The 25,165-nt window shown below is 35.9% G+C and overlaps 1 protein-coding gene across 1 annotated transcript in view; it reads right to left on the bottom strand.

The window, feature by feature from the left end:
• Positions 1-9,832: 9,832 nt before the first annotated feature.
• Positions 9,833-25,165, bottom strand: part of LOC149787661 (dnaJ homolog subfamily C member 21-like) — a 79,287-nt gene continuing 63,954 nt past the window's right edge. Inside the window, exons 15-16 of the mRNA XM_089973864.1 lie at positions 18,408-18,689; positions 9,833-10,054 (exon numbers count right to left, since the gene is read on the bottom strand). Coding sequence (XP_089829990.1) covers positions 9,902-10,054; positions 18,408-18,689 — 435 coding nt within the window. The 3' untranslated portion in view covers positions 9,833-9,901. The remainder of the gene's footprint in view (positions 10,055-18,407; positions 18,690-25,165) is intronic.

Raw genomic sequence — 25,165 nt, 5'->3', positions numbered from 1 at the left:
ATCACTAAATCATTAGATGCAAAATACAACAAGAAAACTGGGGGGGGGGTAGTTGGCTAAGAGTGTGGGGGCACTGGTCCCAAATCAAGTCACTAAAATTACAAAGCCTAATTTTTAAACACCTTCACAATGCATGGCTAACTGGAGATGTTGCATTAAGGAGACACATGATAAAATCACTACCAAATTGCCCTTTGTGCAAAAGAGCTTATTTTACTAAAAACCATGTAATCACACAATGCGAAAAAAGGAAAGACAAAAGAATACAATTAACTGTAGAGATCTGCAAAAGAGAACGGTACTGAAGGAATAACATACTCTTCCTAGATGGTGACTTTGACAGAAGCACAATTTTTAAGGTCATTGAATACAACTGAGATCATGATGGCATGCGGGCAAATAATACAAATAAACAAGTAGGCTTAATAAATATATGTATAACTTGTATGGAGGGGGTGTGAGACACCATGAGGGTGTGTGTGGGAGGGGGAGCTTTGGTTTGCTACCTATTAGGAGTGTGCTACTGCCAGTGTGCGGGCCAGAGCCCACACCTCATCCCTCAACTCAGACATGTGTTCTCGCTCTCTTTAAGCATCCAAATGATCAAATTAAGAGCCAATTTAAATCCCGTCGGTAATATCTCAAATTTTAAAATTGCTGAAATAAAGAAAAGGAATGGGAGGGGGATGGGAGGGGAGCTTTGATTTCCTACCTATTAGGGGTGTGCCACCACCAGTGTGCGGGCTGGAGCCCTCACCCCATCCTTTAACCCGGACCTAAGTTAAAATGTACTTAAGTTTTATTAGGGTTAAGAAAAAGAAACCAATGGATGGGACAGGGAATCTATGTGGAGGAGGCAATGATGTCATGGGGCTATGTCACATGGCGCTATGCGATGTGAACAGGCCCATGAAATAGTCTTAGGAAAAAACACCCCAAGTAGAACACTAGCAGACCATACAGAAAAACAGGGGAATAGGCTAGTTGGCAATTAATAATCTTCTATACCTTTCCTATCTAACTATACAGCTCCATTACTGTATAGTTCTTTTCCCTCCTATGGAAATTTCTTTAAACCCTTTTGGATCTTTTGGTTAATAGGTTAAATAATAAAGAGGCGGCCTACTCGAGTCGGGAGAAATACAATTAAATAAAGTGTGGACCCCCACTCAAGCACAGCCGGCCTCATTCTAGAATTTAACTAATGCGAGGAACGACACATACCAACATGCATATAAAACAATAGGTTTATTTTTTTAATGACAATCCTGTAGTACACCGTTCACTCGCCGGAATTCAAAAATATTAATTAAAATTTTAAATATATAAATTTTATCAAAATTATCAAATGGATCTGTGATATCCAAATAAAAATATATATTAGGACAACTGGGATGAATTGAAAAAGTCGTGCTGCCCCTACACGAAAACTATATAGCACACACACAATAGGGCTATAGCAGATATACGCATATCACACACTGGACGTAGGAGACCTCTAGCCAAGGTCAACTAAGAACTCAGAGGAGAGTATTCGAGCAAGGTGATAGAAACCAAACTCGGATGAACAACCCTATAGATAACACTAGGACATAAATACCCCATCAAAAAGGTGTTACATTTTTTGGGTCAAATTTCTTTTTAAAAAATTAACAAGCAACATCCCTGGTGTAAACAACGAGACATAAAACACCTTTTTTTTGGATAAGTGGGGGTGGGTGGGATCTGTCTGGTGCACCCCCCCCCAAAAAAAAAAAAACCCCAAGTAATTTGGCGGCAAAACTTCGAGGTAAATTTGCAGAATATTACGGAATTATAATTGTAAATATTTGTTATATGTATACTTAATTACTAGGATCGTTTAGTATGTATAGTCATAAGTAGTATAGTTTAGTATGTATAATTATACCAGGGTCCAGCAACGTGGAATGAATTGCCCACTGAACTTAGACACGAAGCCACAGTGATCCCATTTAAGAGTGCTCTTAAAACTCACTTACTTCGACTGCAAGAACAAACTTAAAGACATAATAATGTTCACTACCTTAAATATTTTTAGCATGTTTTTTATGTTTTTTATTTAATTTCATGGTGTTTGTTTTTTGTAATAATATCATTATAAAAATATCTTATGTTATAGGTGTTGTCTAATGTTGTAAAGCGCTTAGAGCTTCTAAAGAATAGGCGCTATACAAAGGTAGGAAACATTATTAGGTCTTTAGACACTGCCCAGGTCACGTGTCTTGCCAGTCATGTGTGATGTGTGTGTGTGATTTTGATTTTTAACGTAGCTTTAACAATTTTTCAGTCATATCGCTACGATGTCTGCAATGTGGCAGTTTATAGTGATGTCTAGCACTGGGGCAGACATGTAGCATGATGTCCCACCCAGTCACATTATCCTGACACCAGGCCGACCAGTCCTAACACTAACCTCTTAATGCTGAACGCCAAGCGAGGCAGCTGTTAGTACCATTTTTTAAGTCTCTGGTATGACTCGGTCGGGGATCGAACCCACGACCTCCCGCATCCGAGGCGGACGCTCTAACCACTAGGCCACCAGAGCGGTCCGTCTTGCCAGTCAAAAATACCCGTGACAAATTGATTGCTAATAACACACTGGGTTCCCCACGCTCTGCAAAACTAATACATTTTATGATAATAGAATAGGAATGATTTAAAATACTGAATAAAATCTCTGTTAACTGCATGTACACTAATTTTGTATCTGTCTGTGCGAATGTACCGATATAATAGCACCGCTGGTATAGTTTATGTAAATTATTTTAGCTGTATATTCTTAATAGAGGTGCTGGCCAAGTGGTTAAGACTTGCGGACAATCTTTCGATGGACCTGTGGAAACTTACCTCGTATTTGATTCCAGAGCAAAACCGACATATTGTCCCCGTTTAAAAAAAATATATTAAAGGGTGGGGGTGCCTGCAATGCATTGAAAAAAAAAGATGAAATATTGTTGAATCAGTAATTGTAAAATTATAAAATTTACCCAGGTGCACTTGCCTGGGTCCCTCCCAAACCCAAACAAGGGTGTACATTTTATAGCACCCAGGTTTCACTTAGGGTGTATGTGTGCTTGATTACAAAAATAAACAATATTCAGACTGGACAGCCTTGTGCAACCCTAAAATTTCGTTTCACACTTAGTGAGTCGTCAGGGGGTATGTTCACACATAATTGGGAAAAAAAACACTACATCAATTACCCAAGGAAGTCATTCAACAGATATCTATCAACCTGGTCGCATTCACTTCTTTTTGCTTAGATTAATAAATAAGCATTGCCACAGGTTAAATATACATTCTTACAAACCTTGGATTGGCCTTTGGATTAATTGAGTCAACACCACTTGGTTAAAATAGCATTTTGTTTTAGCCCCCGTTGTGCAAAATGGGGCATTGATGGGGTGGGGGGGGGGTCCTCCCTCAAGGTCAACACTTTTTGGGGGTTGGTTGACCCCATTCTGCTGCTCACAAAGGTAAATACGGTAATGAATATTTAAAGTTGCAAATGTCATATATCTTGAAGGTACTACCCTTATCTGTCAGGCACCTCAGCCTGTAGACTTATGAAATCGTTGTCCTTAGCTGTGCATTTCTGCATTTTGCCCAGGGTGTAATCTGTAAGACAAATAGAACAGACCATATAAACCTATTTAGCTCTACACTCGATTATTTTTTAACATCTGTGTCGGTGCAGAGCTAGATCTTATATTATGTTTTATCTGGAAATTAGTGAAAGCATGCAACAATAAAGCATGAAGCATCCAGGTATAATATAATTTAAATACTACCTGTAGGAAGGCTTAATCAAGGTCTGTACAGGTAATATCATTGAAACTTGACACCTAGACACTAAGAATGTATTGGTATGGAAAACTCACTTGTATGTTCTCATTCCATGTAAAATTACAAATAAATTAAGATTTTTCTATAACCACTAGAGAATTGCACGCAAATATATAAATAGTTATAATCCAAACATGAAGTCGCATAAGCAAACTGCAAGTACCTAAATGTGACGACAACAAAGTGTTAGCAAATTGTTAAGGCAGAACTTTGTAGGTATAGGGAGGGAGAAAAGTTGGAAATATTGGAGTATACACCTTACAAGTGACAAACTACAAATTGTAATGGTACATCTTCCAAGTAGATTCTGGCTTTTACAAGGTGTCTTGTGATGAGGGCATGCTTCTAAGCACGAGTGGAAGTAGCAATTGAGATATTCACGGGATTTGCTCCCAATCCCTAAACCATGGGGAGACCACTCTGACAAACCTCCACCTAGGTGGGTGAATAACTTTTAGCTTCTAAGTATGATATGGGAGGGTTGGATTTGTGAGTTAGTAGTAGTCCTCCTAAGATACAATGATTGGGTAATGTATCTTAAGAAGAAACATCGAGTCTTGTTTTTCCACTTTTGATTTTAAAACTTGTATCAGTAGCTGAGGGTATGGCGATAGTGTCGGAAATAGTTTCACTTTTGGTCAGGTAGGCTGAGAGGGATATTTATTAGGATGTGTGATCTGATGCTTCTAATCCAGAACTATCATCCTTCTTAAAGCAACTCCTCCATCCAAACTGAAACTTTATCTCCCAAAGAACAATAAATACTTCCTAAACCCAACTAAAAAAGGAATATTTGTATTTCACTGTATTCTCAATTTAAACCCGCTCATACATAAATTGTTTGTTTATTATTGATTTAATATGCAGAATTTGCCAAAATAATCCACACCTTATCCCATACAGTTAATTCAAACTGCACTTGAAGGAATTAAATCAGCAGAAAGAGAACCCAAAATTGAGATATCTAAACTGTCCATGGTATTTTACGCAGTTCATTCCGCAGCTTTCAATACATTTAGCTAAACAGCTCTTACTGCAATAAAAATGTAGGTTTATTAATGTAATTTTGATCATGGATGTAAACTGCACTTTGTTATTATCCTCCTGTATGTTTGTACCTATGAAGAAAAATTCATAAAATGCCAAAAAATTCTAATGTGTGGTCACGTTGTTATTGTTAATGACTATCAAAACCTGAACTTGAAGTGTTCTATAATGTGAATGAGTATAATATATATGTGAAATGGTTTTAGATAATTATGACACTATCTCTTGTTATTCTTTAAGAGGCGATGGGCTGGACTACCGAACAACAGCAAGACTTCATTGCAAATGACCTAGGGACAGCACTCGAGGAAAATGGCTTTGGTGATGTCAAGATCATGATCCTGGATTATTAGAGGATCTTTCTCCCATACTGGGCAAAGTCTTGTCTAACTTTACAGCTGCTAAGTATGTGTTGGGCATTGCAATCCATTGGTACGAGGAATCACTTGTTTCTATCTTCGCCTTAGACAGTACACATGACAAGTTACCTGACAAGTTTATTTTTGGTACTGAAGCATGCATAGCACCAATCATAGTCAAACGAGATACTGTTGCCCATGGCAACCGGAGTCAGGCGGAGTGTTATGAGATGCAAAAATAGATGTCTCTTTCAAAGTTGATGATGTTCAAGAGCACCTTTTCTACAGTTTACCACCTCACTCCCTTGCAACATTTAGATGTACTTATATCCCATAGAGAAGGGAAGAAATGGAGTCACGCAGTGAATGTGTTTTTGTGCATTGTCATTTGTAACTGATGTATGATGCAAGCATTTAATAAAATTGAAGAAATCTAATATTCAACTGAATCAAAGTTTCAGATTTTGCTGTACTATTTCAAACAATGACAACAAAATCTATATGGATCCCAACTAATTTTGCCCATCAAATAACCTTCATCTGGTTCCTTTATATATGAACTACACTGCAAGTGTCACTTCAAACTATGATTACCAGGGTCACATGTTCAGTAATTACAAATGTTGTTGCTTAAGGCTGTAAACTATACATTGTTGTTATTACTTCCTCAAACTGATCCATCACTTCACTGATGTCTAATTCACTACAGTAATTAGTCTCTTAACTGATACGTATTGTATTGTATCTCATCCTTTACATTTAATTCACTACAATGATTACTCCTTAAATTAATATGTATTGTATAACAGCTGTTGTTAATACTTCCTCCATTTGGTCTATCATTTCAATGACATTTAATTCACTACAATGATTACTCCTTAAATTAATATGTATTGTATAACAGCTGTTGTTAATACTTCCTCCATTTGGTCTATCATTTCAATGGCATTTAACTCACTACAATGATTACTCATTAAATTGATATGTATTGTGTAACAGCTGTTGTTAATACTTCCTCCATTTGGTCTATCACTTCAATGACATTTAATTCACTACAATGATTACTCCTTAAATTGATATGTATTGTATAACAGCTGTTGTTAATACTTCCTCCATTTGGTCTATCACTTCAATGACATTTAATTCACTACAATGATTACTCCTTAAATTGATATGTATTGTATAACAGCTGTTGTTAATACTTCCTCCATTTGGTCTATCACTTCACTGATATTTAATTCACTACAATGATTACTCCTTAAATTGATATGTATTGTATAACAGCTGTTGTTAATACTTCCTCCATTTGGTCTATCACTTCAATGACATTTAATTCACTACAATGATTACTCCTTAAATTGATATGTATTGTATAACAGCTGTTGTTAATACTTCCTCCATTTGGTCTATCACTTCACTGACTTTTAATTCACTACAATGATTACTCTCTTAATTGATATGTATTGTACTACAATAATTGGTATCATATTAAATTACAATCTTTCTAGTGGTGCAAACTGATAATGATCTGTGATGAAATGATCATGCTATTAACAATAAAACTAGTACCGTAGTATCGTATGAAATAAAAATTTACTTAAATGATATTTAGAAAAGGAAATAAATAAAAAGTTACACAAAATTTATATGTGAACTTCATCTTGGCATCTTTTTTTATTTTTACAAGCATTCATTTTCCTTATGATCAGTTCACCCTGCATGCATTTAGTATTAAGCAAAGGTTTTTAATTACTACAAAGCTTTAGTTCCCACAAAATAAACAAGACCTTGATTTTTATAAATCTGCAAGATAACTCTTTATTCTGAATGATGTTACTCGTTAAAAAGCTAGTAATTGTTTATCTTATTATTAATGAACCATCCTCAAGTCATTAACTCTTCTTTGTGTTTAGGGACCCTGAATGGCCCAGTGGTCTTAAGTGTTCTCCGTTACAGATCATTTCATTACAGATCATCTCTGTCTGTATGAGTTCAAATCTCAGACTCGGTCAGTGTGAGTATGTAAGAAAACTTGCCACTAGCTTCCCACTGGTCAGTGGTCAGTGATACTTTCCAGGGTTTTCCCAGGTTCCTCCTCCACTCAGTTATACCGGCCATTATGTATGACCTATCATGTGCTGAAAAATGGCACTAAACCCCACAACAACAACAAAAATTTCTTTGTGTTAAATGCAACTCATGCTCAATCTGTGGGTCAACAATAACAATTCATCACCATTGCAATTTACACAAAAAACACCCCAAAAAACGAATATAAAAACAGAAAGAAAACACTGAGAATAAATATGTTTAATTTTCAATACATTAGAGCAAAGGATAATTGAATTAAAATAATTGCGCATAGAACTTTAATAAGTAAAAATAACAATTCAAAATAGTTTGATCAAAAAAGGTGTATGAAAATTTATTAAGATTTGATACAGCATATCATAATTTACACAATTAAAAACACTATTATAAAAGTATTGAATTTATCATTGGCTTAAGAAGATTTCAAAATAATATAAAAAGAGAAGAAATTTTGTTTGGAAACAACTGTGTCAGTGTGTGTGTGTGTGTTTGGATTTTTAACATTGCTTTAAAAAAGAATCAGTCATATTCCTACAATGTCTGCAGTGTGGCAGTTTATAGTGATGTCTAGCACTGGGGCATCATGCCGCAGACATGTAGTATGATGTCCCACCCAGTCACATCATTCTGACACCAGGCTGACCAGTCCTAACACTAATGCTGAGCGTCTAGCGAGGCAGCTGTTATTATGATTTTTATAAGTCTTTGGTATGACTCGGCCATGATTTGAACCTGCAACCTCCTGCATCTAAGACACATGCTCTAACCACTATGCCGCCGAAGTAGTGAGTTGTGTCAGGATGTGAGAAAGAAATAAAAGAAAATTTATATAATAACAAGTTTTGGAAATAAAACACATGCACCATAAATGTGCATCATGCATCATATGGTAAAAAAGTATTATTATACATCTGTATCCAACCATCTTTTATTGGTAAGATATACTGCTACTTCCGAAGACAGCTGTATCACACTACACGTACTCATTAGACCACTGATAATAATTATTCTCCATCTGAGTTAAATTACAGAATCTCTGGACCCATTTCCCATGATGCACCTTGCTGACAGGAAGCTTCCAACCAATCAATGAAGTTCAAGGGGGTGCTTTACAATCAGCAGATAAAAAAATGATGTCACTGTTGTGCAAAAGATGCTACTGACTAATTGAGAGATTAAAATTATATATGTTACTGCCATATGATACTGGCTTGCCAATTTAGGCCTTGGTGGTTCCAGCAAACTATCTGTGTACTATGTCACTGCTGCTAGGTGACATTGCCTAGCAATACTAAATGATACACTCCAATTTAACAATAGGTGTTTTTCTGGTCTCAAATGCAAGCCATGCACAAAACTTGGTCAAGGTAGATGATGCAAAATTTTATATTTTAAAGAAACCATGTTTTTTCTTTTAGTCTCAGTGTCTTAGACCTTTCACATAATGATGACAAAATTGACACGTGCCTTTCTTGTCTCAAATACAAGCCATCCATAAATTTTACTAACAGTTTGTGTAACACAACTGAAGATATTTTGTGGAAACTGTTGTCCTTCTTTCAGTTCCCCTTTCCCTGACCTTTGACCTTTTAACCCCTAAATCAATAAGTGTCTTTCTGATCTTAAATGACAGCCATTTATAATTTAAGTCAAGGCATTTGGTAGAGAAACTAAGTGGATTTTTGGAAATTATTTATTTCCTCCTCAGTTTTTTTACCTTGACCATTGACTTTTAACCCCAAAATGAAAAAGGCACATGTGTGTGTGTTAGTTATTTAGATTTTTAACATAGCTTTAACAATGTCAGTCATATCGCTGCAGTGTGGAAGTTTATAATGATGTCTAGCACTGAGGCATCATGCTGCAGACATGTAGCACCATATCCAGCCCAGTCACATTATCCTGACACCAGGTTGACCAGTCCTAACTCTAACCTCTTAATGCTGAGCGCCAAGAGAGGCAGATGCTAGTACCAATTTTATAAGTCTTTTATAACACTTAGGTCACCGGAGCAGTCCAAAATGAAACGAGGCATACCTTGTTTTGAATAAAAGCCATCCAGTTTGGTCAAAGTATATACTAAAGAACTCAAGATATTGTTTGGAAACCATTTATTTTCTCCGTGTCACTTTGATTCTGACCTTTTGACTGTTAGACCCCAGAATCAACTGGTGTCTTCCTACAATGTGCTAAAATATTCAAGTCCATGCAATACTTGTTTCAGTGGTATCCCTGGTTCTTTGCATAGAAATGTTCAAATTAGCTCAGTGTCCTGTGAACTGCTTGATAAGCACTGATGACAAGCTTCGGTCTTCACCTGTGTGGGAGCATGACTCGGTTGGTGTTCTTCAGTAGATGGAAGGAAAAGATGCATTTTGGGATCATTCCTCGTTTTTCTACCGCTATATTGTACAAAAGTAGTATATGGATATTTTTTTCTGGGAACAATAAAATGTAATAAAAGGAAATCCCTGGGAATAATTTAATTTCAAAATGAATGAACAAATAATGAAGATCATAAGAAATTGCTGTGACCTCTATTTCACTTTTTTCTTCTTTTTTCCTTTCTTGCCCTGAACTTCTTCAGTATGAGTATCAAGTCTTAAAGCATGGCCCTCAGCTTTTATATGTTCAAACAGTTTGTTTCTAGATGAAAATTCTTTCTTGCACACACTGCAAAGCCACTGTGTCTGTAATAGAAATACAAAAGTAAATTTTATTTTTGTAAAAAAACAAATGCGTACCCAAAGTCACAGTAAATACATACTGCCCAACTGGGACAGATATCATTTTCTTCACTGACATTCAAATGCAAAAGAAGTGGACCAATATCATGCTTTCTGTTGAAACTTCTTCCAATACTGCTGACTGCATATTTTATGAAAACAACTGTTTCAAGGTTTCTCTAGTTTCGGCATCATCTTCCATTTCTGAAGGCATATCAGCATCATTTGTAAAGGCCCCTACAGTGCTCTGGCATCATTTGTACAATAATTAAAGACCCCTACAGTGCTCTGGAATCATTTGTACAATAATTAAAGGCCCCTATGGTGTTTTAGCTTCATTTGTAAAGGCCCCACAGTGCTCTGGCATCATTTGTACAATAATTAAAGACCCCTACAGTGCTCTGGCATCATTTGTACAATAATTAAAGGCCCCTATGGTGTTTTGGCATCATTTGTAAAGGCCCCACAGTGCTCTGGCATCATTTGTACAATAATTAAAGGCCCCTATGGTGTTTTGGCATCATTTGTAAAGGCCCCTACAGTGCTCTGGCATCATTTGTACAATAATTAAAGGCCCCTATGGTGTTTTGGCATCATTTGTACAATAATTAAAGGCCCCTATGGTACTCTGGCATCATTTGTACAATAATTAAAGGCCCCTACAGTGCTCTGGCATCATTTGTACCATAATTAAAGGCCCCTACAGTGCTCTGGCATCATTTGTACAATAATTAAAGGCCCCTACAGTGCTCTGGCATCATTTGTACAATAATTAAAGGCCCCTACAGTGCTCTGGCATCATTTGTACAATAATTAAAGGCCCCTATGGTGTTTTGGCATCATTTGTAAAGACCCCACAGTGCTCTGTCATCATTTGTACAATAATTAAAGGCCCCTACAGTGCTTTGGCATCATTTGTAAAGGTCTCTACAGCGCTCTGGCATCATTTGTAAAGGCCCCTATGGTGTTCTGGCATCATTTGTAAGGTCTTCAAGCTATGTTGCTTTCTGTTTGGTTAAATTTTCAAAAAATAATTTTAGCTATAGTGATTGTGCATTGGCATCATTTGTGTACATGTAAAAGGTATCCATAAAAGCATGTTATATGTTCCAATTCTGTTGAACAATTTTGCATTAGTCATTAAAAGGTTTTCATATTTTTAATGCATTATACATGGTTTCTATGCTTTTGTAAATAAAATTTCCGGATCCTTTCAAGGATAAAAATCATTTTTTCAAGATTCACTTACGACCATCATTAAATGGAATTAAAGAACAGTACAGCTTAGACATTGTGCATTTTTCAAATCAAAAGCTATTTCTGTTTCAAGTCTCTCCCATAATATCTGAGTCAGACATGACAATGTACAAAGTGACAAAATGTATCACCAGAAAGAAATATTACTTTTGAAAATTCATATAAATTTTCATGTCAAATCATTTAAATTTACAGAATATAAATTTTAACTTTACTTTGCTGAATTGCATTATGATGGTCTAAGGAAATAATAATAGAATGAACAGTTGAAATTAGTTTTGTTTTCCTTTCAAATGATTAATTCTAAAGCAATTAGAATAATAAGTTGTGAGTCAACACAGTAATGTCTCGGGTAGAATATCTAATGATTCACACAGCATTTAAGGAAGCAAGAAAATGTCATTAGTGACAACAAATTAAGAAACCATTTGTACATGTACTACCTGAATGCTACCTGAAACCTATATGCATGATATACAAAGTAAACATTTCCTATCACAGTGTAAGAAATACATGCACTACTGCCTTTGGCAGGTGATTATAATGCAAGACTGAAGGACTTTAGACTTTATTCCTGATGATAACTTAGAATCTGTTTTGGTGAAGTAATGTATGAAAGTGATTCATTTTCACTACCAAGAAAAAGCAAAGAGAGATGTAACAATTTCACTAAACCATTTGTAACAATGTGCTGTACATTTGGAATACACACTTTAAATGGCAGGTTGCATGATGATCTTAATGGCAATTTTACATGCATAGCTAATGAAGGTGTGAGCATTGTAGACAACTATATAGTAGCTTCCTCTAGACTTTTTTCAATTTATAGCATACTTTCATGTTGAAGAAGGAGATGACAGCATACATTTCCCATTAAAATGCACCTAAAGTTTTCCATATAATATTCCAGTTACCAATATAAATAATAAACAGAGAGTACATTTTCTGAACAGTCAATATACATTTTAAAAGATGAGTTTAAGGAACCGTATTTGTCAAATTTTAGTGAAAGGCTCCTACTAGTGCATTCAGATATATGTGCATTGATTAACAAAAATAATGACAAGTCCCTAAGTGTGTTGTTGAATTAGTTTTATAGGACTATGGATTTTTTGAAATTTCAACAAAGTCTCTTCCATAGAAAGATCATCTTAGCCTGTTTGGTGGGATTCTGAGTGTGAAAATATCAATGATGACAACAGCCTGTTTGGTGGGATTCTGAGTGTGAAAATATCAATGATGACAACAGCCTGTTTGGTGGGATTCTGAGTGTGAAAATATCAATGATGACAACAGCCTGTTTGGTGGGATTCTGAGTGAAAATATCAATGATGACAACAGCCTGTTTATTGGTATTCTGAGTGTGAAAATATCAATGATGACAACAGCCTGTTTGGTAGGATTCTGAGTCTGAAAATAGCAAAGGTGACAAATTTAAGTTTTACACAGTTTCACAGTTTTAGAGTAACTACTCTCCAATAATTCTTGAGGTGTAAAAACATGCGAACAATAAAATTAAATATGTTTGCAAAGAAATGAAAGAAATATCAAGAGTAACAGAGGAACTTTCTTGTCTCTGTGAGAGATAATCCACAAAAAGTTTGGAAAATACTTAGAACATGTGGTAAAGTGGCTTATTTTAGAACATCTAACATATTCCATATGGTATAATTATTTTAAGAACCAATATATTTGAAAATGTTGTTGATGACAATAGTGAGGAGGAACCTCTTTTAAAAACAGATCATTCCTATTGTGATCAAATCTGTTATGGCTATCTTTTATTCCCAAAAGAAATTTGGGTAATTTTGTTGTTTAGATGGCTTTTAAAATGCCTGATATGATGGTATTATGTTAAGGTATATTATGTTAAGGTTCTAAAATTCTGAGACACAAGTAATGTTTAAAGCCATTTCATCAAACAGTATATAGGGGCCCCGAGTGGCCGAGTGGTCTAAAGCGCTCTCTGTTACGGATCACTGCCATCTCACCTCTGTCTGCGCCGATTTGAGTCTCGGATTCATCCAATGTGGGTATGTGAGAAAGCTTCCCAGTAGCTTCTCGTGGGTCGGTGGTTCTATCCAAGGTTTTCCCGGGTTCTTCCTCCACCATTAATATTGGCCGCCATGTATAGCCTATCGTGTGCTGAAAAATGGTGTTAAACCCCACAACAACAACAACAAAATTAAACAGTGTATATGTATCTCACATAATGTGAATAACTATGTTGCCAAACCCGCCAACCCTAAGAGGATTGTCTCAGTAAGGCAGTTGATTTTTTCCATAAGTCTGACCAGTTTTTATTAATATCAAGCAAAATATCATGTATTTCTATTGTAAAGTTGAAAAATATGTAACTTAAAATGTTCGTTATTCAAAACTGATGTAAAAATGGTAAAGATTATGTTTGCCTGAAAAGTACATCTAGACCTTATTTACCTCATGCACAAACTTCAGTTCCAAACCCTATGCAGCTCAATAGCTTGTTGTTATTATTGAACAAAACTTAAATCTTGGAATGTTTTTGATTTCACATGATGATAGTAATTTATCTCCTGCCAAGAGACGTACTCAAATTGACATGACCAATAAATGTAACCAAGTTCCTTCCTGCTTTTATTATCAAGTGTCTGAATATTCATTTTATTCTTCTATACTGATTACTATCACTTTCAAAATGCTTATTTTCCAGTTCATCTTCATCATAAATTGCTTGTTGGATGCCATTTTCAAACAAGTTTATAACCAATAGTCTAATCATAAATATGCTTTACATGAGCTTTGTAATCCAATAAACCAGCACTATGTCTGTACTGATATTTACATATTTATTATATCTTAAAATTTACCTATGCTTCTCCCATTTCTCCATCCACCTATTCAAAAATTAACAATGATACTTCAAACTACGTATCACATAGTGTAATAATTTAGCACCAATGTTCAGCTCAGAGATTCAAATTTTAGACCTGCATCAAATCTAACTTACTGCTCTATCTACAAGGAATGGCGGCCCGTTTTCTAACATTACCGCTGGACTTAGCCATGATGGCACAAACATAATATGCAGGTCAATGGAACACTGCCCTCTCATTGGTCCATGAACATGAGGTTATCAGCTGTTGCAGTAAGCCATTTTGGTCAGCCAATATGTTAGTACATTTCTACATATTTAGAAATGTTTGTTTTGAAGTAAAATTCACCACAAAGGATTGTTGTGGTAAAGATTACAACTGACAATAATGTTTAACACCATGTTCCCTTTACGTGCTACCAAATAATTAGCTTTATGCCAAACATTTTAAAAAAACTTTACATATCAAAACTGAAACTGGTGAAGAAAACCTGTATTATTTATCTCTTCATCATCATCATCAATCCCGTAACCCACGCCATCGTTGGGGCACCACAATTGACTTTACAACCAATTCTCTCCATCTTTCCCTGTTCTCTACTGCCCTTTGGGAATCTCCAAAGCCCATGTCTATCTACTCTTTAATGTTGTCTTCCCACCTCTTTTTCTGTCTGCCTCTTCTTCTGCACCCCTGCACTGTGCCTTGCAAGATTGTTTTTGCCAGTCCAGATGATCTTGAGACATGACCGTACCACTTCAGTTTGCATTTTCTCAGTGGTCATGAGGTCTTCAGAGTGCCTCACTGGATCCTGCTGTGGACTTCTTTGTTGGTTACATGGTCAATGTATGAGATGCCTAAGATCTTGTGGTAGCATCTCATTTAGAATCCTTCTTTGTAGATCTGATGTGAGCATCCACATTTCACAAGTATACAGAAAAAATATGATAATCAAGTGCACCAGCTTTATTTTGAAACTGAAAGCAATGTTGGTGTCTTTTCATAATGGTCTCAACCTTGTTATTACTGCTGTTGTTTGGGCAATCCTGCAAAGTAACTCTGGTTCGGAGTCCTCGTCTGTGATAATTGATCCCTATTACTTGAAGCTTGAGACTGTTTCCAGCTTCTGTCCACAAACCTTTATTTCTGCATTGATGCCATTAGTATTGTTTGTCATAAGTTTTTTTTCAGTGCTAATCTCCATACTGTATGCTGTGGAGGCTAAACTTGGTTATTCATCTCTTAAATTTGTCAATGATGGCTTGTTGTGATGCTAAACTGGTCTTCATACCATCTATGCAAGAAAAGATACTGGTATGGAGCTGTCTGTGGACTAACCAGTCTATCAGCTGAATCTATTCAACTGAGAATTTGGACTGCAGACCTGCCAACCCTGATGAGACTGTCTCAGTAAGACAATTTTGTTCCAAAGGTTTGACCAGTTTTCAGTAAGGTGTAACAAAATATCATAAGCTGCTATTGTAAATGGAAAAACATATTTAAAAGTTCAGTATTCGAAACATGAATTGACAGTAAACATTATGTTCAACTAAAAGATTTGTAAAGTAAACGTAGACCTTATTTACCACTGGTACAGTTGCACAAACATCAGTTCCAAACCCTATGCAGCTCAATGGCTTGTTGACATGTTATATCCAATAAACCTAACTGCATCCCTTTCTATTCACAAGAATTTGAATATTCCTTTGTTTTAATTCTGTGCTGATTATTAACACTTTTTAAGAGGCTTAACTAACGTTTCGTCTTCAACATGCATCGCTTGCTGGACACCTTTTTAAAAAATTCTATATGCAGAAGCTCTGCATTAAATAATATGTGCAATTTAAAGCATCTGAGGTACTGCTGTAATGTCAGTCTAGTTCCCTAATTCCACTATTTCTCATGAAACCCCGATCCAAACCAAACACAGATGAACCAATTATCCAGATTTTCAGCAACAATCATTTTTCCATACTTTTTGCTTTTATTCCATACGTATGCATTTTATGGGTCATTTGCATAAGACTTATGGCAAAATCGTAAGAGTTGGCAGGTCTGGGACTGACTATACAAATATGTTTATGGCAAACAAAATGATCCATACTGTAACTTACAAATATTCTGGTCAGATCTCACTAAAACTCATGATCAGTTCAATTATGACTCAGTTATGTATTTGTTTCTGTCATCAAGTAATGGTGGAAAAATCCCATTTTCTCCCCACAACTTTCAACAATATTTGCAAACTTTAAGGATTTTGATCAGGAAAAACAAAAATTTATCATTATCCTGACTTTTTCCCGATTTCCCAGTAACATGGGAACCCTGATTATAAACTGTAATATTTTTTTAAAAGTCTGAGGTAAATTTCTCTCGATAACTCGCGCACAACAGGGTCCACAAACATAGACCACACTTAAGCTTGGTGCGAGTTACCAAGGGACCTCCAATAATTGAAATAAATCGCTTTGACATTGAGAATACCGGGGTGTGTGGAAGCGGCATTAGGGAACTGAGCTGTGTATTGACTGAATCCTCAGTTTACAATCACGTTGATAATAATTTTTAATAACACGCTTTTTCTAATGAAGTTGTTCTTTATTCTGTTTAAATAACATTTATTTTCTAAATGTCCAATATATGAAAGATCGTTCCAACTAGAATCAACAACCATCACATGTACGCATAAAAATCTGTGAATTACATCACTGCTTTTTGTTTTCTTGATGAGTCTGGTTCCCATACTGGTGTTTAATATTATCCTGCCAAATCAGGAGTCCAGAGAGCAGGGAACTTGACTAACTGTTGATACACCACCAAACAAGATTCCTTTTTTTCAAAAACACGCAACATTTATTTCATGAGACAATCATCTACATTGAAACTCAATTTTTGTATTGCTCAGTTAGTACAATATTGATGTTGTGAATTAATTAATTGGAATTAACAATGAAACTTCTTATCATCATTGAGGATATCTCTAATTGCCAGTTCAAGAATTCTCTGAAACTCGCTTGCCCACAATGGTCTGTATCTGTGAAATCAAACTCTTTATTTTACGAAGTATTCATTTCGTTTGGCTGCCTTGTTGTCTTTGATCACAGTTATGAAAGAGTTTCTGTTACATATACAATAACATTTATAAGTTTTCACTTGATCAAATGAAGTGAGTTCACTCGACATACGACAGGGGCTGCTAGATTTTAAGTTTGTAGGATTTTCATGCCTTTTAACTTTTCTTTTATTCCACCTCCTTTATTTGATTCAAAAGACATAATTAATGTGATAATACAAAGGAGACCAGCTTTTAATTCAGTGCAACAATACAACAAATACTTCCAGAAGTCAGTTATTAAAAAACGGTTGGCACTTAATTAGGTTCTCAGAGAAACGCTCACGGACATAGCTGTTACGGTAGATTGACGCATTTTACGTTTATTTACAAGAGGACACATTGCATTTATGACAATTACATTTTAAAAGAACAAAAAGATAGAACTAGAACACAAATTTCAATTGATAAAAAATTATTCAATTTGTATTTATTTATTAAAGTAATGCCTCCACTTGGCGTGAGTGACATTTTCATTGATTGAAATTTCCTTAAATATCGTTAATGCGGTGTACAAGGAAATGTCATTAGAAAGAAAATGTAAAAAATTGTATGACCTATTTTTAAATTTGATACTTCATAGTGCTGATTAAAATTTCCAGGTCCTATCTACCCTACCGTTTTAGACGATAAAACAAGCGACACATCAAAGTTTCCGTTACCAATTTTGATCGCAATTTTCTTCAAGTTCATCAAATAGGTATCAATTTTTGGGGTAGTTTCTGATTTCAAAAATGGGATTCATGCCCAACCCTGCGTTATAAGTGGGTTTGTGAGTTATCAGGGCACGAGTTATGGAGGGAGTGGTGTATACTTATCTTTTTCTGCAAAACTGCTGCAATGTGTGAGTTTTCCTGGGAGAATGTCTCAAGTTTAGACCACTAATGCCAATGCTATATTACATACCTACTTACAAGATAGTCAATTTTACAGTAATCAAGCTGTTTGCAACAAGAAACAGTGGAAAAATATATAAAGGCATATTCATAAACCGTGGAAATTGCATTTTATTCCTAGTAACTCAGATATAGATGGAAAAGTTCCATCCTATAGCAGCAAGTATTAAGATTCCCCCTGACTTTGTACAAATACTCACTGTATTTGATTTATTGGCTTTGGATGCTGTGGCACCTTTATCTTGCTTGGTTGCAGATTCTTTCCTTTTCACATCATCTGCATCCCCACAGTCATGGCTCAACCTCTCTGACCATACACCACTGGGGCACTCTGCTGTCCCTTCTCCAAGCTCAGAAGATGCACATGCTTCCTGTCCATTAACTTCTGGATTGTACTGGGTGTTAACTTCCACATTATGCTGGAATGCTGTTTTAGAACTTAGCCCTGCCACTGTTTCCTTAGTACTGGCTTGCTCTTCAATCTGAAATGTACAAAGGTATGTTTTAACATCACACAGAGAAGATGTATGTGTGATTTGGATTTTTAACGTAGCTTTAACAATTTTTCAGTCATATTGCTATGATGTCTGCAGTGTAACAGTTTTATAGTAATGTCTAGCACTGGGGCATCATGCCGCAGACATGTAGCATGATGTCCCACCCAGTCACATTATCCTGACACCTGGCCGACCAGTCCTAACACTAACCTCTTAATGCTGAGCAGCAAGCGAGGCAGCTGTTAGTAATTTTTTTTAAGTCTTTGGTATGACTCGATCAGGGATCGAACCCACGACCTCCCACATCCGAGGCGGACACTCTAACCACTAGGCCATTAGAGCAGTACACACACACACACACACACACACACAGAAGAGCTCCCATGGTCTCTCTCTTGACATTTTTAATGAAGACGTCAAGATATACTGATTAAGTTAAGCTTTATTTTGTCCCCTCTACAAATTCAATGGCAGCATCTTGAGTCCTATCTGTCCTTCCATTTGTCCTGGCTAGCTTGTTAGCACAAATACTGAAAACAACTTAATATAAGGTAAATGAAATATGGTAGAAATGTTTAAATGTAAATATAATGAGACTTTATTTTTTGGCCATTTGATTGTTTACTGCATTTTTACGTGTTTTAATATGGACTTTTTATTGTTTTGTGACTTGTTATTGTTTAGGAAAATTGTTGTCACCACAGAAGCCGCTCAAACTTATAAGCCTTTTTATGTCAATGATCTGAATGGACTTTGACATGCAACACACAATATATGGACTTTATATATAGAAAGAAGTCCTACAATGGGACTGTCACTCTACTGCCTGCAAAGAACTTCCAGATATTCAAAATATGACCATTTCTTCCTTTTAAGTGTGGAGTGCTGAAACCATCTTATATTCAATTTCTTCAGTGATAAAACAAAATATCTATAAATTACTGCTGTGGTGGACATATTGGGCGACAACTTTCAACCTTTTTCATTTAGGACCAACAAGACGACATTAGAAGTTTTCTGGTGGACACTGCACAATAACATGACTCTCCATATTGGCAAAGCAAATATAACAAGATTTTCAAGATGGATACCAAGATGGCCATATTCAATATCAGTTTGACACCATTTATATTTAGTACCAACCAGACATCATAAGAAATCTTTTAGTGAAAACACTATGACAATATGATCAGCCATCTAGAAGATGAAGTGATAGCAAAATTTTCCAGATCTTGTCTGTCATATCAGAAGTCAGATCAGCACCATTTTCATTTACAACCAACAAGATATCATGAGAAGTCTCCCACTGAGAACCTCATGCTGATCCGACCGTTCATTTAGGATAGTGATGACAACATTTCAAGATGGACACAATGACCGGCATATTAAAGGTCTAAATGGCACTATTAGGACCAACTAGACATCATAAGAAGTTGTTCAGTAAAAACGACATTCTGATACGACCATCCAGGTAGAATAGAGGTAACAGTATTTTCAAGAAGCCACCACGGCAGTCATACTGGACATCACATTGGCACCATTTTCATTTAAGACCAATGAGATATCATAAGACATCACCTGATGAAAAACCTTATGTCAGTATAACTTTCCATAAGAAGACTTTCAAGATGGCCACTGTGGTGGCCATAATGGATATCAGATCAAACACATTTTAATTTAGGGCCTACTACACATCACAAGCAGTCTTTTATGTTGATGTGACTATCCATTTAGAAGGAGTGGCAATAACAAGATTTTCAAGATGGCTACTGTAGTGGCCATACTGGATGTCCGATTGGCACCATTTTCATTTAGAACAAAATAGACCATGGGATAAATGTGTGTGTAATGTTTCATGGCAATCCTCCTGGTAGTTTAGGAGAAGTAGTGATAATAAACTTGTGCCAATAGATGGAAGAATGACTGATGACAGATCAAGGACAAAAGACCATCCCATAAGCTCTTCTGGTCTATGAACAGCAGAGCTCAATAAATTACACTTTAAAAAAACTCCTAAAACTGCAGGGTGAAAACTGCATTAGCACAATTAACCAGAAACCACTTGAGCTATGAAAATCCGCAAGGTCTCTTCATGTGCATATATTGATGAATTCATTATTCTCTCATTTGTATGATTTCTGCAAATGATATTAGTTTTGGAGACAATTTTAGTTTTTCTCCTTTTTGGGGCTGCAGCAAGGGTATACATGTTTTACAGATACCAATCAAGCTGGACTAACTTTAACAAAATAAACAGTAAATCCTAATTTTTCGACAACAATGTATCAGAGTAGTGACAGAAACTGCTGACAACATTGTATCAGGGTATTGAGAGAAACTGCTGACAGCACAGTATCAGGGTACTGATAGAAGATGCTGATAGCACTGTATCAGGGTACTGATAGAAGATACTGATAGCACTGTATCAGGGTACTGATAGAAGTTGCTGATAGCACTGAATCAGGGTAATGATAGAAATTGCTGACAGCACTGAATCAGGGTATTGATAGAAATTGCTGACAGCACTGAATCAGGGTATTGATAGAAATTGCTGACAGCACTGAATCAGGGTATTGATAGAAATTGCTGACAGCACTGTATCAGGGTACTGATAGAAACTGCTGATAGCACTGTATCAGGGTACTGATAGAAGTTGCTGATAGCACTGTATCAGGGTACTGATAGAAGATACTGATAGCACTGTATCAGGGTACTGATAGAAGATACTGATAGCACTGTATCAGGGTACTGATAGAAGTTGCTGATAGCACTGAATCAGGGTATTGATAGAAATTGCTGACAGCACTGAATCAGGGTATTGATAGAAATTGCTGACAGCACTGAATCAGGGTATTGATAGAAATTGCTGACAGCACTGAATCAGGGTATTGATAGAAATTGCTGACAGCACTGTATCAGGGTACTGATAGAAGTTGCTGACAGCATTGTATCAGGATACTGCTGATAGCACTGTATCAGGGTACTGATAGAAACTGCTGATAGCACTGTATCAGGGTACTGATAGAAGTTGCTGATAGCACTGTATCAGGGTATTGATAGCACTTGCTGACAGCATTGTATCAGGATACTGCTGATAGCACTGTATCAGGGTACTGATAGAAGTTGCTGATAGCAATGTATCAGGGTACTGATAGCACTTGCTGACAGCATTGTCTCAGGGTATTGATAGAAACTGCTGACATCACTGTATCAGGGTAATGACAGAAATTGCTGACAGAACTGAATCAGGGTATTAAGAGAAACTGCTGACAGCACTGTATCAGGGTATTGACAGAAACTGCTGACAGCATTGTATCAGGGTACTGACAGAAACTGCTGACAGCACTGTATCAGGGTACTGATAGTAATTGCTGACAGCACTGCATCAGGGTACTGAGAGAAATTGCTGACAGCATTTTATTCAGGGTGTTGATAGAAATTGCAGATAGCATTGTAACAGTGTATTGAGAGAAACTGCTGACAGCATTGCATCAGGATACTGAGTGAAATTGCTGACAGCAAAGTATCAGTGTATTGAGTGAAACTGCTGATATCACTGTATCAGTGTATTGAGAGAAATTGCTGATGTTTCATACTGTTCCATCTCTAGCATTTGCTTAATTGAAAATGTCAAATACCTGGATGATGCAGTGGTAATGTACATCTTTTACACCTGTATATTTACATCTTTCACACCTGTACATTTTACCTGTACAGTTACACCTTTTATACCTGTACAGTTCCAAGTGTTTGCTACTTTGTATAAATATACAGTGTGACCCTGCTATAGCACACTCTGGTATAACACAAATTTGGATATAACACAGTCATGGTGTGGCTCCTGAAATTTCATATACATGTATTTTTCTCGTACATGAAAAAATCTTTCTTAAAAGTACAAAAAGATTATTATCATTTTGGGGAAGAGATTGTGTAAGAATAATACAAGACAATCGTGGTGTGGCTCCTGAAATTTTATATGTATTTTTCTTGTACATGAAAAAGTAGTTTTTTCTTCTTAAAAGTACGAGAAATAACGTGTAAAAGATTTATTTTGGGATCACACAGGGCTTTGCCAATGATGCAAACTTGGATTTTTTTCTTCTTATTGGCAGCAAAATATACCATCTGGTGATTTTTTTTACTGGCAACATTGTTGGCTGTTTAAACTTGTATATACAACCATTGGTTTGGAGTGGAGAAATTCTGAGGCACCATGAAAGGAACCCACAAACTTGATATAAAATGCACTGAAATTTGTCTGCTGTTACATAAACAAATTCTTTGTCCATACTGACAAACCATCTAAACAGTGCACTGATATATCAACATCCGTTTATCTTGACATCTAACATGAGTACTGTATGTTGTGAGATATCCACTTTTTTTACTGTTGACATTTCTGCTAATGGAAATCAACCTGATCGCATTATTGGCCGCTCGCTAGTAACTAAAATATTTACATAGACTGACATCTATATGTGGATGGTAAGTAAAATTCCTCTTCTTTTCACTCAGAATTAAATCCTTCAGAACACTCACATTTTCTGTAATAATCCCTGTCATCAGACCAGAACACCTACATCTCTATCATCTGTTGATTCTTTGTTAAATTTCTGATGCATGCATGGAAGACAGCATCATGCTGCTACCACAAATGTATGAAAATAAAACAAAATAAACAAAAACAAAACCAGATAATAAAACAAAAGAATACATCTTATTGGTTTATTCAATAAGCAGGGAGGAACAGTAATTAGAATGATGGCCAATTCCTTTTTAAATAGTTTTCTGAAATTTCAAAGGAAATAGATTACCTTTGAAGCACCAATAGTTATGAAAAGGTACTCAGGAAATGGAGAAAAAAAATCAGTCTCAATCATGCACTACAATTATCTGATGTTGCCACCACAATAAGAAATGGGCATTTGTTTGGGTCTCCAAAGCTGTCCATTAGCGGTAACTTCAATAACGCATGCACCCTTCATCAAAGAAAGGCGACTAGTCTTCAATAAAAACAAAGAACTTTTCTTAAAATGAAATCAGTACCAAACTTAAATAGAAGTACATGTAATGGAATCTGATGGATTTTTGCATTTTCCAAAACAACTGGAAGATGTTAACTGTACCATGAAAATTTCCTTTTTGCAAGGAACAAGTTTATGCTTATGAACACTACCAATGGCAGCATAAAACACAAACTAACTTTTACTGACTTGGGACGTACTGAAAAGTAAATGTGCTTCATCATTCATTACATGATTGTGCTATGTTTTCTCACTGAATTCAGACCAATATGACCTGTGACAAAATTACTGAATATTTTAAATCTGCGTGTGTGCATATTTTCAGTGGAATCACTTCTTTGTGGATTCAATGTATGTGATTAGATCTGCGAGTGAGTACATAGTGTTTATACTCTATTCATGTTATACATTAGACATGTATATATAAACAGTATTCATGTATATGTACCAATCTGTGGTTCTCTAAATAAAGTAAACTATTATATATACCTTCTCTGTTTTCACTACAGATGTATTTCTCATTTAATATGCATTGGTTTAGGATGGTAACTGTGCCGATGAAACACATAATTTACCGTCTGCATTTATTACCTACCCACCCCCTGCAAATTTTTTGGGGTACATGCATCATTTTTTTTGGCTAACTGACCTGACTGATTATAACATGGTAAAGTTTAAAACACGCTCAGCTTCTATGCGTCCCAACTACCGTGTTATAGCGGGGTCACATTGTATACACCAAGAGACATGTGTTTTGTTTCAATTTTTAGTACTGGATTCCAATATACATAAAAAGACCTGTGTGTTTGCAAATGTCTGGTACTTGGTTCCAGTATATACACAAAACTACATAACTGTTATCCAAGGTTTTAGTCCTAAGTGCTAATACATATAAAAAGACATACATGTTTGTTCCAAGGTTTTGGTACTTGGTTCCAGTATTTACACAAAATGACATTCACATTTTTTTCCAAGGTTTTCATGCCTGGTTTCAATATTACACAAAACTACATATGTATTCTGTTCTACATTTGCAGAAAGAATGAATCCGATTTTGATGTCGAGGTAAGTAATATAAAATGAAATCAGAACAAAATACCAATACAATTTTGCCTTTATTACATAACCCCATTTTTGTAACAATTTCCAGATATTCATGTACATTTCCATACAGATCTACACAAAATACCAGTTTTACCAGGTAAAATTTAGTCTGGGTGTGTGATAAAGATCTACACAAAACACCAGCCTGACCAGGTAACATTTAGTCTGGGTGTGTGATGCAGATCTACATAAACACCAGCTTGATCGGGTAAAATTTAGTCTGGGTGTGCAATACAGATCATCTATGTAAAACACACACCTGATCTTGTAAAAATTAGTTTGGGTGTGTGACAGAGATCGTCTACATAAAACATGAACTTGACCAGGTAA

The sequence above is a fragment of the Sinohyriopsis cumingii genome, chromosome 11, assembly GCF_028554795.1.
Source record: "Sinohyriopsis cumingii isolate HCF-2022 chromosome 11, ASM2855479v2, whole genome shotgun sequence".
In the NCBI taxonomy this organism is placed as follows: domain Eukaryota; kingdom Metazoa; phylum Mollusca; class Bivalvia; order Unionida; family Unionidae; genus Sinohyriopsis; species Sinohyriopsis cumingii.
The sequence above is the reverse complement of the archived record's forward strand: the minus strand, read 5'-3'. Positions and strand labels throughout refer to the sequence as shown.